At 42.4% G+C, this 13,080-nt stretch overlaps 1 protein-coding gene across 1 annotated transcript in view; it reads right to left on the bottom strand.

The window, feature by feature from the left end:
- Positions 1–3,968: 3,968 nt before the first annotated feature.
- The window catches only part of SH3BP5 (SH3 domain binding protein 5), a 144,675-nt gene continuing 135,563 nt past the window's right edge, over positions 3,969–13,080 (bottom strand). The window contains exons 8-9 of the mRNA XM_030206301.1: positions 12,423–12,683; positions 3,969–5,728 (exon numbers count right to left, since the gene is read on the bottom strand). Of these exons, the coding sequence (XP_030062161.1) occupies positions 5,514–5,728; positions 12,423–12,683 (476 nt within the window). The 3' untranslated portion in view covers positions 3,969–5,513. The remainder of the gene's footprint in view (positions 5,729–12,422; positions 12,684–13,080) is intronic.

Genomic DNA, 13,080 nt, shown 5'->3' with positions numbered 1-13,080 from the left:
GCCCACATTGCCTCCAGCAGAGGTTGGATAAAATATTGTAAACTGTATTTAGCCAGCCAGGTTCACAATCAATATATTACCTTAAATCTGTTTTGCTAAGAAGGGTAAAGGTCATCTATTTGATATACCACCTTTCTGGGGCAGGCCGATGATCCATCTAGTATTCTTTATTGTTTACCTCTTTCTTAATAATTCCTAACATTTTATTGTATTTTTTTACTGCTGTCACACAATGGGCAGAAGATTTCAGCATATTGTTCATGATGACACCCAGATCTTTTTCTTGGGTGCTGACTCCTAAGGTAGAATCAGGTAACAATGATTTGGATTATTTTTCTTAATATGCATCACTTTGCCTTTGTCCACATTAAATTTAATCTGCCACTTGGATGCCCAGTTTTATAATTTCCTAAGGTGTCACTGCAATTTTTCACACTCTACATGCATTTTAACGAGAGAGAGCCACCCTTCCCATATTTAATTTTTTTTATTTATTTTCAGAACTTGATATACCACAAATGATCCCTGGGGCAACTAAGCGGTTTACAATTTCTATTACAGGTACTTTTGCATTGTCCCTAATGGGCTTACAATCTAAGTTCTATTGTGCCTGAGGCAATGGAGTGCAAAGTGACTTGCCTAGGGGCACACGGAGCTGCAGAGGAAACTGAACCTGGTTCCCCAGGTCTGCAACCAGCTGCACTAACCATTAGGTCACTCTTCTATTCCAGAATTGCCTATCATACCTTCCTGGGCAGTTCTTTTTCCAGATATTACTCCAATTGGAGCTTAAATGTGGGCTTCTCAGATGATGATGGTGGTGGTGGGGAACAGTTCAGAATACCATAAAGCTTGACCAAGGGTTCCTTCAAAAGCAATCAAATGTTTAATGAGGTCCTGTCTGATTGTATTACATTTTAATATGTTATATGGCCCAGCCATGTGTGATACAACCTATCCAGGTCATCACAGACTTTTTTTTAGGGAAGGATAATTTAAAGAACACTGCAGGTACTTAGGACTCACTCCAGCACATCTGAAAGGAAAACTCCATTTAATATCCATCAGCTGCTAATTTAGGAGGGAGATTTTCACGAGTTCCAATTTAGCCATGTTCATTTTGAGCCCCTGTTAACAGAACAAAGTTCCAGATCTTTTTATAATAGTTAAGTAATGGGTTGTGCCACTGTTAACATATCATCATCTGTGAACAGCAATATTTTATACTCCTCCTTGCCTGCTTTCATCCCATTGATATCCCCATTAGCCTTAATTTTAGTAGCCAGAGGCTCCACAGCCCTAGAAAAAGGAAGGTGGCGATAGGGAGTGCCCTATAACAGAGCAAAGGTCTCAAAGTAGCTCTCATTGAACCATACATGGCTCTATCCACGTCAGAAAGTTATATCCAAAACTCAGGCATTTGATTACTGCTAACATAAACTTCCACTCTATTCTCCTGTCTTCTGGTAGAAAGGTTAAGCCCCCATGCACTAAGCAAGACCACCCTGATAACTTCATCCAGCCTCACAGACAGTGGAGAAAAAGCACATAATTACTTGCTCACACTAACTTATAGGTGTGTATTTTCATGGTAGGCTAGTATTCTATAAAGGAACCAGGTACCTAATGAATGTAAAAGTCCAGAGTGAGAACTTCAGGGCATCTGCAAGTGAGATAAATGTTAACGGCTACAACTTTGCTTAGACTCTTAGAAATACTATAGTTTCTAATAATCACATCTTCACCCCCCCCCCCCCCCCCACACACACACACACACACACACACACACTTCATGGCTGGAAAACCCTTTAACTGAAGTCTTAAATCCAAATTTTGACTGGCCCACACCGACCCAGCCATAACCTTGAGAAGAGGTAAGAGGTCCGGTCACATGGGTGGGTGGGTGGAGGAGAGAAATGGTTGTCCTGTATGCTAAATAGTAGTAGTAGTATGCAGTCAGAGTGGTAACAGCTTTCTGACCTGTGCAGCTGCACAAGGAAAACTCACTGTTCATGCCAGACAGGCTGAGTGACACTGGCTTTCAGACTTTACTTCTGAAGGGGGGGGGGGGGGGTACAGGAATCGGGATCTGAACTGCATGCCTTCCTGGTAGTAGTTATGTCTTGACTCTTCCTCACTCAGCCAGAACAGCTTTGGTGCCAATTTCAGACTTCCTAAAAATTGAAGTGCCTCCATTAATAGCCCACTCTAGACTTCACAAACCCCAGGCGTTTATTAGAAACAATATGGTGTGTTTCAAGGGTTACTGATGAAGTACAAATGTTAAACCAGAAGACAGAAGGAACAGCGTCCCACAGCATAAAGGTGGAAGAAAACAGCAGGGAAGACCAAAAAGGAAAACCGAGGAGTTCTGATTCCATGACTCCTTGGATTTAATAACAGGTTCTCATTTGGGAATCGGGTCTCTCTTCAGTTTTCCTTTTTGGTTGTCCCTGCTATTTTCTTCCATCCAAAATACAAATTTTAAACGTATGATAAATGTGAGAGAAATGATTTAGCTGTTTTTGTTTGTTTCAAGAAAGCAGCCTGAACTGAGTCACAAAAACACAAAAATGGGCTTTTAATAAAACTGCTTGAGCAGGAAGTGCACAAAATTAAGATTTAAAATTGATAGTAAAGAATTTTCAGATAAAATAGCAAAGCTAAATTGTGGCAGGAAAATTAGCAAAATATTACCAAGCATGGCCAAGAGTATGTTCCTTCTCGTTTCACCTTAGTACTATGCAGGCAATTATTGCCTATACCCACAGCCCAAGTTTCCTGCAACAGTTCAGGGGTAGTTTGTGGCAAAAGTTCTGAAATTCTTTGTTAATTATGTAGCACATTCATATACATGTGAATTATTTTGCATATAAAATAATGTAAATGTATTTTCCATAAAACAATAAAAGTCGTTTTCCACTTGCTTTGGGTCTTAAGAGGCATTTTATTGGTGGGGAAGAGGGATAAATCAGCAACTATTAGGGATGGGCAATCAGGAGGTCTGGTGGTGAGGGAGGGAAGATCAGGATGGAGGGAAGATGAGGAGGAATGGGGTCAGACAAAGAAGATGGTGCCCTCCCCAGCTCCTGCACTGTTCCTTTCATATATCCTCTGTCCACTGTCTATGTCCTTTCTTTCTCTTCTCCTTCCCATCTATCCTCCCATCAGCTCTTTGTTCATGCACTTCAGCCCTTCTTTCACACAACCTCCACCATCCCCATCCCCAATCCATTTTGCATAATACCCTGTTCTAATCCCCAGCTCCTCCCTGCTTCATGCGGATTTGGCAATCACAATGAGAGCACTGGTACAACCTCAGGCTTTGTTCTCCTCTACCCTACAGACCTGATTGTTACATTAGCAATATGGTTCAAAATAGTAGTTAAGACCTGGGCAGCAGAGAAGGACCCATCCCAATGTACTGCCACTGCTTACCTCTTGCTGCAAATCGGTATGGGATGGGGGAAGATAAATTCATTGCTTGCAAGCCTCCACCTCTGAAATCTGACTCCACCCTGGTCTCCCAAGGCGCTTCTTTAAGAACAAGACAATTCTGCAGCAACAGGAGAATTTTTCAGTTCTTCCATTGTCATGAAATTGCTAAGAGACCAGAAAATGTACCTTCATCCACCAAAATATTGCCATGGTTTACAGTCTCCTTGCAGTGGTTCCCACCTGTCCTGGGGGAACCCCACCCAGTCAAGTTTTTAGGATAGCTGCAAAGAATATTCATGAGTTAGATTTCCATGCAATGGAGGCAGTGCATGCAAATCTAACTCATGAATATTCATTGCAGATATCCTGAAAGCCTGACTGGCTTGTGTCCCCCCCAGGAGAAGTTTGGGAACCACTGCCCTATCATCTGGGACCAATGGTAGCATTTTGTAGGTGCAGGAGAAAAACCAACTTAATTCATAGTTTGCTCATGGCACCAGCTATCTGCAAAACCCATGAATTCACAAATGTTTACGCTGCATGGATCTTTTATTGCAATAAACAAATTACAAACAACAAAGATAACCATAACACAGATAGTTAACCTATACTAGCGTGAGCTTCTCACCTGATGTAATGCATACATCATCGTTGCATAAGGTTCTGACAAGTCCTCCAGTGGATATGATTCATATGCATAAAGGAGGTTTTACTTCTATAACACACCCTCTCCTTATGACCTAATACTGATCTCACCTTATGACAGCGTAACATTAGAAAGGGCATCGATACCAAAGATTTTAAGAAGCCACTTAGAAAAAAAAAAAAAAGTCCTTCGTTTGTACAGTATTTGTTATTTCATCCACATTTTCAAAACCCATGACCCTCCCCATTTCACCTCCCCCAACTCACCTAACGGTAGAAAAATAACCCAGGAAAAGGGGGTTGAGCCAATAGCCTTCCAAGCTTCAACAGGGTTTCTACCACCCCTAAACTATGACAGGCTGCAACTCTTCCAACATCACACACGTAGAAAGATCATGCAGTTGTACAGAAAATATCCTTAATGGTTTCTAACATTGACAAGTGCCAGTGTTCAGAAGGTTGACATTTCATTTTATATTGTACTGTTGATCTACTTTTGCAGTCTGAAGGAGTGTTTCACACGTACAAAATAAAAAAAGGTCATGACAAAAATTTGGCTCGGGTTTGAACCCTGATTGGCAAGGACTCATTCACAGGAACAGCTCAGCTTATTGCTTCAGCAGTGGGTACTACAAAACACTATTTACACAGTCTAGGATGTACGGACAACAAAGAGAGACAGTAATTAATGGAGTGCTGAGAATTTTTTCTTCTTCATTTTGAAGATCAACCAAACAGGAAAAAATCTCATTAATGTCTTGTCCTCCAACTGTATATGCAGTTTTTTTCTTCTTTCCAGTTCTTTTTGCTTTAATAGCAAACACACAAAATTTGGTGTACATAATAAAGGCCAAGGACGGTCGGTCTGTCTGTCAGGCTCCCGTAACAGGAGTTTGATGTTCTAAAGTCTCTGGAAAGCAATCAACTTTTGAACCATCTGCAAGCAATCAGGCCACTGCACTATCGGCCAGCATTTCAAAGCTCCAGTCTTGTTTCTTTTGTAGTTGCAGAAAGGAGCAGAGAACTGAGAATAGGAGGAGAAACCACTAAGGGAGCAAACTAACGTTTAGGGATGGAGTGGTGGGTGGGGGGGGAACTGAAGAAGGTTCAAAATGAAGACTGAGACCAAGGAAAGAAGGAATCAAGTAGGAGAGAGAAGAAAGGACTATAGATTGAAATGGAGAAGGGGGTGAAGGGAAAAAAACTGGGGATTAAGCAGATACACATATGCACACATAATGTGAAGAATGCCTTTGGAAATCTTGTGTACTTCAAGAAGTACACCTTTCCAGTACTGAGAAGGAACAGACAGCATGTGTACTCCGCCGTGAAATTTTCAAACTTGCACGTCCTGTCATTTATGATGGGCATTCTTCAAGTGTATTAAAGAAAGACTAGTGGCATGATCTTCTTCAGCTGCTTGAGAATGGTTATACTGCATTAATGGAAACCACCCCAGTGGAGGACTGAGTACGCTGGCGCACTTTCTGTTCACCACTACTCATCTGCTCAGTCTTCAGGCACTGAAGAGACAGTCGTTTCATCCTATTATCCAACACCGGTGCTCCTCTGGATTTGCTGCCAATGCTGTTGAAGTTGTTCATTTGATCCCTGGTTTTGTTTTCTGCCCCTTCTGCCCGGTCCCCTGGAGGAAATTAAGTGAAGCACTGTTGAAAAACTGACCTTAAAAAAAAGACAATATCCATGTAGTAACAGTAAAATATGTTTTGTTTTTTAAAAAGAGCTGATTAATCAGGCAGTATATCTATTTCCTATTTATCCAGACCCAAGGCACTGATACTTTTTTGTATGAAAGGGAAATGGGACTTGATATACCGCCTTTCTGAGGTGTTTTGCAACTACATTCAAAGTGCTTTACATATATTCAGGTACTTATTTTGTACCAGGGGCAATGGAGGGTTAAGTGACTTGCCCAGAGTCACAAGGAGCTGCAGTGGGAATTGAACTCATTCCCCAAGATCAAAGTCTACTGCACTAACCACTAGGCTACTCCTCCACTCCAGGCAGTAAGGGGTCATTTACTAACAGTTAACATGGGTTAATGGCAGTAGCATGTGCTGCTTGAAAATTATCATCTTTAGGGGGTCATTTACAAAACCATTTTCACAGGTAGAAGTGAATTACCTGTGAAAATGGTATTTTATACAACTGTCCACCCTATGTGCCTGTATGTGTGTATGTTTATCCACATTTTCAAGAGGCATTCCTAACGTCGAGGTTGTTGAGGAGTGGTTTGTACTTAAATAACTTATGCATATTTATTTTCAGAAAAAGTATCCATGCAGCTTAGTAGGTCTAAAGGTGTAATGGTACTTCTCCAAGAGTAATTTTCAAAGTGAAAATACCAGTGTATTTTCACTCTGAATATTCACTCTTCACCCATACTTGCCTGCCCTGAACATTAATTTATCCTTCAGCATAGAAATAAAACTTTAACCATTTTTGCGTGCGACTAAAATCCATTGGATAGCGTTTCCAGATCACGCTGCAATGATTTTTCATAGCAGCAGCTTTCCTCTTGAAGATTAAATTCTACACTGTTGCAGGAAGTTTCCTTTATTGACGTGGTCAAGTCCGCCACAACAGACTATTTTGCTCATAATTTGTTGACACCCCAAATGAATTGTGGGAAGCATATAATGCAACTATTTGGGGGGTTATAAATTATGTAGCAGGGAAGGTGAAGGAGATTGGAGGAGGAATTTAAACAACTGGAAGAGAGCTGTCTGACTACTTTTCAGTCTAATACTTATTAGTGCTTGCAGCATGTAAAATATACATAACATTCAATATTGAGTAAGGAGGCAGGGCAGTCAGAATTTATGTGTAACTCTGTATATTATTCAGAGAACAATAAGTCTAGGTGTTTGTTGGTGCAGTATCTAAAGGGGCAAAGGTGCAGGCCTAGTGATTGTAGCTCATTCTGGGGATCTTCACACAATGGGTTCAGAAATTGATTCAGAGTTTTCTGGAGCTAGATTTTGGAATTTGTTTTGAACAATCTTCCACATCTAAAGTTGAGTTTGAGGGAGAGGTTAGGAGCTCAAATTGGTGGAGTTGAGGTTTGTGAGGTTATTAGAGCACTTTCCTTGGGTAAGTCACCCAGGTGGGCTGCCTGTTGAATTCTATGCAGCATTTCAAGATATGCTGGTGCCCTATTGCTGGAAGGGTGGAGATGGAGCACCTTTTTGGTAAGTCACAGATAGTGGTGCTTTCAAAACCAGGGCAGGATCCTTCTAGGGTGAAATTATAGGCCCATATCACTAATAAACCTGAATTGTAAGATATATGCTAAGATATTTTCAATGAGGCTTTCAGTTTATTTGCCTAGTTTAGTGCAATGAGATCAGAGTGGTTTCACACTGGGTAGGCTTACCATGGATAATTCACAAACCTTTTGGATCATCCTGACAATTGCACCAGCATTATCAGATTTGTTGGTGGCATTGTCGTTGGATGCTGAAGAGGCCTTTGATCAGTGAGTTAGTTTGGGCTGGACCAACAATTTATAGATGTGATTCACTTTATTGTATTCTGCTCCTCGGGGCTAAGGTCTTTGTAAATGGAGTTTTGTCAGGTTATTTCCCCTCTGTAGAGGTACGAAACAGGGGTGCCAGCTATCTCCATTGTTGTTTAATATAGCTCTGGAACCTCTTGCTATTGCTTTGAGGGAGGCCGGAAGCAATAAGTTGTCGGCATTGTGGATGATTTAATGTTTCATGTAGACACTTAGTCTTTACCTAGCATATTTGAATTGATTGAGGAATTCTCGGGAATATCACCTATAGAATTAACTGGGGTAAGTCTGTGGTGATGCCCCTTAGTCTGCATGTTTATAGACGGCACCTGGCAAGCTTTCTTCTTTTGTGGTGCCAGATTTGTTGAAATATTTGGAAGTACAATAGAAAAGTATTAGAGACTAAGATTTTGTGGTTTTTATAGTGTCATAAGACACCCAGAATTGCACTGAGGAAGCTTAAGTTGCTTAAAGATAGGGGTAAAATTAACTTTCCTGATTATAAAATGGTAGTTATGCGATCAGCAGTCTTTCTCCTATTTGAGCAAGGATAAAGCTAAGTTGTTTGATATGCTTATGGGGTTATCTATACAACTGGTTTTATCAGAATGGAAACATAATACTGCTTTGTCAGTGAATTCCTGGTGGAATGTTGTCTGTTGGTTCAAAAAATATGAAGAAGTGGCTGCTATTAAGAGATGTAACTATCAAAACGAATGTGAGTACCACTGAATGCTTTTTCTCAACTTGATAATGTTAATGTTTAATTGTGATGCAAATTGGGAAGAATAACTCAAATTACAGCTACATGACGCTGGGATCCACATCCCATTAGGATCTACCACCCAAGAAAAAGATTTAGGTTGCACATGCACAATACATTGAAATCTTTTGTTCAGCATGCAGTGGTGGCCAAAAACTTAGAGCAGCATGTTAGGCATTACTAGGAAAGGAAAAGAGAATAGAACAGAATCTCATAAAGCTTCTGTGTCACTCCTTGGTGCACCTTGAGTATTGTGTGAAATTCTGGTTGGTACTTCTCAAAAATGACATGGATGATAAAGGAATTTGAGGAAAAGCTAAAGAGGTTAAGGTTCATCAGCTTGAAGAAAAGATGGGTGAGGCGAGATATGATAGATGTCTATAAAATCCTCAGTGGAGTGGAGTGGAATGGGTAAATGCAAAAGGTACAAAGACGAGGGAACACACCATTAGGGCCAGTCCAAGGATATTTGACACCCTAGAAGGCTTATTTTCGAAAGAGAAGGGCATCCATCTTTCGACACAAATCGGAAGATGGGCGTCCTTCTCACAGGGTCGCCCAAATTGGCATAATCAAAAGCCCATTTTGGGTGTCCCCAACTGCTTTCCATCATGGGAGTGTGGTGTTTTTTTTTGTTATATTTGTACCCTGCGCTTTTCCCACTCATGACAGGCTCAATGTGGCTTACATGGGGCAATGAAGGGTTAAGTGACTTGCCCAGAGTCACAAGGAGCTGCCTGTGCCTGAAGTGGGAATTGAACTCAGTTCCTCAGGACCAAAGTCCACCACCCTAACCACTAGGCCACTCCTCCACTTCCTGTTGGAAGCGTAGCGAAGGCGGGACAAGGGCGTGCTTAACACATGGGCGTCCTCGGCCGATAATAGAAAAAAGAAGGGCATCCCTGACGAACTCTTGGCCGACTTTACTTGGTCCATTTTTTCTTGCGACCAAGCCTCAAAAAGGTGCCTGAACTGACCAGATGACCACCGGAGGGAATTGGCGATGACCTCCCCTTACTCCCCCAGTGGTCACTAACCCCCTCCCACACTAAAAAAAAAACTTTAAAAATATTTTTTGCCAGCCTCAAATGTCATACCCAGCTCCATCACAGCAGTATGTAGGTCCCTGGATCAGTTTTAGTGGGTACTGCAGTGCACTTCAGGCAGGCAGACCCAGGCCCATCCCCCCCCACTACCTGTTACACTTGTGGTGGTAAATGTGAGCCCTTCAAAACCCACCACAAACCCACTGTACCCACATCTAGGTGCCCCCCTTCACCCATTAGGGCTATGAAGTCCACTGCAGTGCCCCCTAAGGTGCCCGGTTGGTGTCCTGGCATATCAGGGGCACCAGTGCACTACGAATGCTGGCTCCTCCCACGACCAAATGGCTTGGATTTGGTCGTTTCTGAGATGGGCATCCTCTGTTATCATTATCGCTGAAAACCGGGGACGACCATCTCTAAGGCCAAACATCTCTAAGGTCAACCTAAATTTCGTGATTTGGGCGTCCCCGACCATATTATCGAAAGAAAAGATGGATGCCCATCTTGTTTCAATAATACGGGTTTCCCTGCCCCTTCCTGAGGATGCCCTCAGGAAAACTTGGGCACCCCTTTTGATTATGCCCCTCTAGGTGAGTCTTCAGATGTGCACTTCACACCCACCCCAGGTTGGCTAAAGCCCCTCCCCTTTACCCCCCCTCCACACACACACACACACACAAGCATCTCCCCTACCTTCCCCCTCACCCTCCTGTGGTGTCCAGAATCTCTTCTTCCTTAACCCTCCCCCCCTCATGGTGTCCAGCATCTCCTCATTCTCCAACCAAGGTGTTCATTGGTTTCTCTTCCCTTCCTCTCCCCTCCCCTCCATAGTGGCACCGATATGTCAAACAGCTTCCCAACACAAGACTTGTTGCACCCAGCACAGGGCCTTGAGCTTCTATGCATGTTTAAGACCCACTGAGGGACCAGGACCGTCAGGTATTCAGCAAGCATAGATGCTCAAGGCCCCAAGCCAGGTGCATCAAGTCTTGTGTCAGCAAGCTGTCTGACATGCCGGTGCTACCACAGAGGGCATAAAGAAGGGAAGGAAAGCCACTGAACACCTTGAGGAGAAGCTGAACATAGACTCATCGATTACAGCATCTGCATTTTTTTTTTTTTTTACTCAAAACATAGCTAAGCTCTGGAACTTGTTGATGGAGGATGTGGTAAACGCAGTTATCATAGTTGGGTTTATAAAAGGTCGACATATCCCTGGAGGAAATGTCCACAGATTGTTATGAAGGAAGACCTGGGGAAAGCTACTGGCCACTGCTTATCCCTGGGGTAAGTAAAATGGACTTTTTTGGATCTTGCCAGATACTTGTGACCTGGATTGGCCATTGTTGTAAGCAGGATGCTGGGCTCAACAGACCTTTAGTCTGACCCAGTATGGCAATTCTTATGTGGCAGGAGTGGGGGAAATTTCAGGACAGAGAAAATAACTCCTTGATAGCTGATCTGTACTGAAAGGATTCTAGAAATGCATAGCTATGCCCAGGTGTACCAGCAGCACATCTGTTATGGTAATACAAATGCTTCCTTATAACCACACTAAGCTTTAATGATATATGAAGGCAGTATTGTGAAAATGGGCTTTTATAAAACTCTCTGCTGTATGCGCCGTATGGGTGTAACAAGAAGTTAATCGATTTTTTACTCTTTCAAAAAGTACAAAGACCGGGGGACACTTAATGAAATTACATGAAAATACTTTGAAAACATATTTATAAATGACCTCGAGATGGGAGTAACTAGTGAGGTAATTAAATTCGCAGATGACACAAAATTATCCAGGGTCATCTCGTTGTGGAAGGAGTGTGAAAAATTACAAGAAGACCTCGTGAGACTGGGGGATTGGGCGTCCAAATGGCAGATGAAGTTCAACGTTGACAAGTGCAAAGTGATGCATGTGGGAAGGAGGAACCCGAATTACAGCTATGTTATGCAAGGTTCCGTGTTAGGAGTTACGGACCGAGAAAGGGATCTGGGAGTCATCGTGGATAGGACGTTGAAATCTTCAGCTCAATGTGCTGCGGCGGCTAAGAAGGCGAACAGAATGTTGAGTATTATTAGAAAAGGGATGGAAACCAAGCATGAGGATGTTATAATGCCATTATATCGCTCCATGGTGCGACCGCACCTGGAGTATTGTGTTCAGTTCTGGTCGCCTCATCTCAAAAAAGATATAAAGGAATTGGAGAAGGTGCAGAGAAGGGCAACAAAAATGATAAAAGGGATGGGACGACTACCCTATGAGGAGAGGTTAAGATGGCTAGGACTCTTTAGCCTGGAGAGAAGGCGGCTGAGAGGTGATATGATAGAGGTTTACAAAATAATGAGTGGGATAGAGCGGACAGATTTGAAGCGTTTGTTTACGCTTTCTAACAATAATAGAACCAGGGGACACAAGATGAAATTAGAATGTGGTAGGTTTAAAACAAATCGGAGAAAGTGTTTCTTTACTCAGCGCGTAGTTAGACTCTGGAACTCATTGCCGGAGAAGGTAGTGACAGCAGCTGGCCTTGCTGAGTTTAAAGGGGGTCTGGACAGATTTCTGAAGGAAAAGTCCATTGATCGTTATTAAATTTTGGGTTTTTTGCCAGGTTCTTGGGGCCTGGATTGGCCGCTGTCGGAGTGCTGGGCTTGATGGACCCTTGGTCTTTTCCCAGCGTGACAGTGCCTATGTGCTTATAAGAAATATTTTTTCACTCAATGAATAGTTAGTAACACTGGTTAGCATATCTGGGTTTTTAAATGGTTTGGACAAGTTCCTGGAAGAAAAATCCATAGTTTGTCATTGAGATGGACATGGGGAAGCCACTGCTTGTCCCTGGGATTAGTAGTATGGAATGTTACTACTATTTGGGTTTCTGCCAGGTATTTGTGACCTGCATTGGCCACTGTTGGAAGCAGGATACTGGGCTAGATGGACCATTGGTCTGACACAGTATGGTTATTCTTGTGTTCTTATGCAAGTTTATCCTCTTACCTCTTTCAACGTCACACTCTGGAGATGAAGCACCACTGCACTCGCTGCGGGGACCCAGCACAGGGGAGATCATTTCAAAATCAGAAAGAGATGCAGGGCTTGACAAGCTCAGGCTCTCTGGTCGTGTTGCTGGAGGAAACGGACCAGGCATTTCAAATGGACTTGTTGGACTAGAACCAAGGCTGGACACAGATCGGGTCTCTGATTCTTCCTCGGAGACAAGGCTGTTAAGATTATCATCTTCAAACACTTCTGATGTCACTGTGGTAATATATAAAGGCAGGTCGCTGATAAAATTGCTCATAAAGTAATATTTCATCTGTTCCTATCTGAATAAAGTGCACATGCAAGAGATTTCCTGTGAGATTTAGGTAAATGAACACATTAAAGATCACTGAAGTCATTTAATTAAATTTCACTGAAGTCTCTGTGTCAGGCAGAAGATAAACCCAGGAACTGACAAACCCTGGTTTCTTTCACTGATGCATTTCACTGGTAACTCCAGAACTAAGGTCAGGAACTCTGTTAATAATTACTGAGAAATAGAAGTCAGGGCACAACAACTACCACCAAAAAACCTGTTATACATTTTTACACCACGACAAGGATGTGTGCATATCTTGGGATGATTCTTATCTTGGTTCAATAAAAAGTGCAG

This window comes from Microcaecilia unicolor, chromosome 1, assembly GCF_901765095.1.
Source record: "Microcaecilia unicolor chromosome 1, aMicUni1.1, whole genome shotgun sequence".
Lineage (NCBI taxonomy): Eukaryota > Metazoa > Chordata > Amphibia > Gymnophiona > Siphonopidae > Microcaecilia > Microcaecilia unicolor.
The sequence above is the reverse complement of the archived record's forward strand: the minus strand, read 5'-3'. Positions and strand labels throughout refer to the sequence as shown.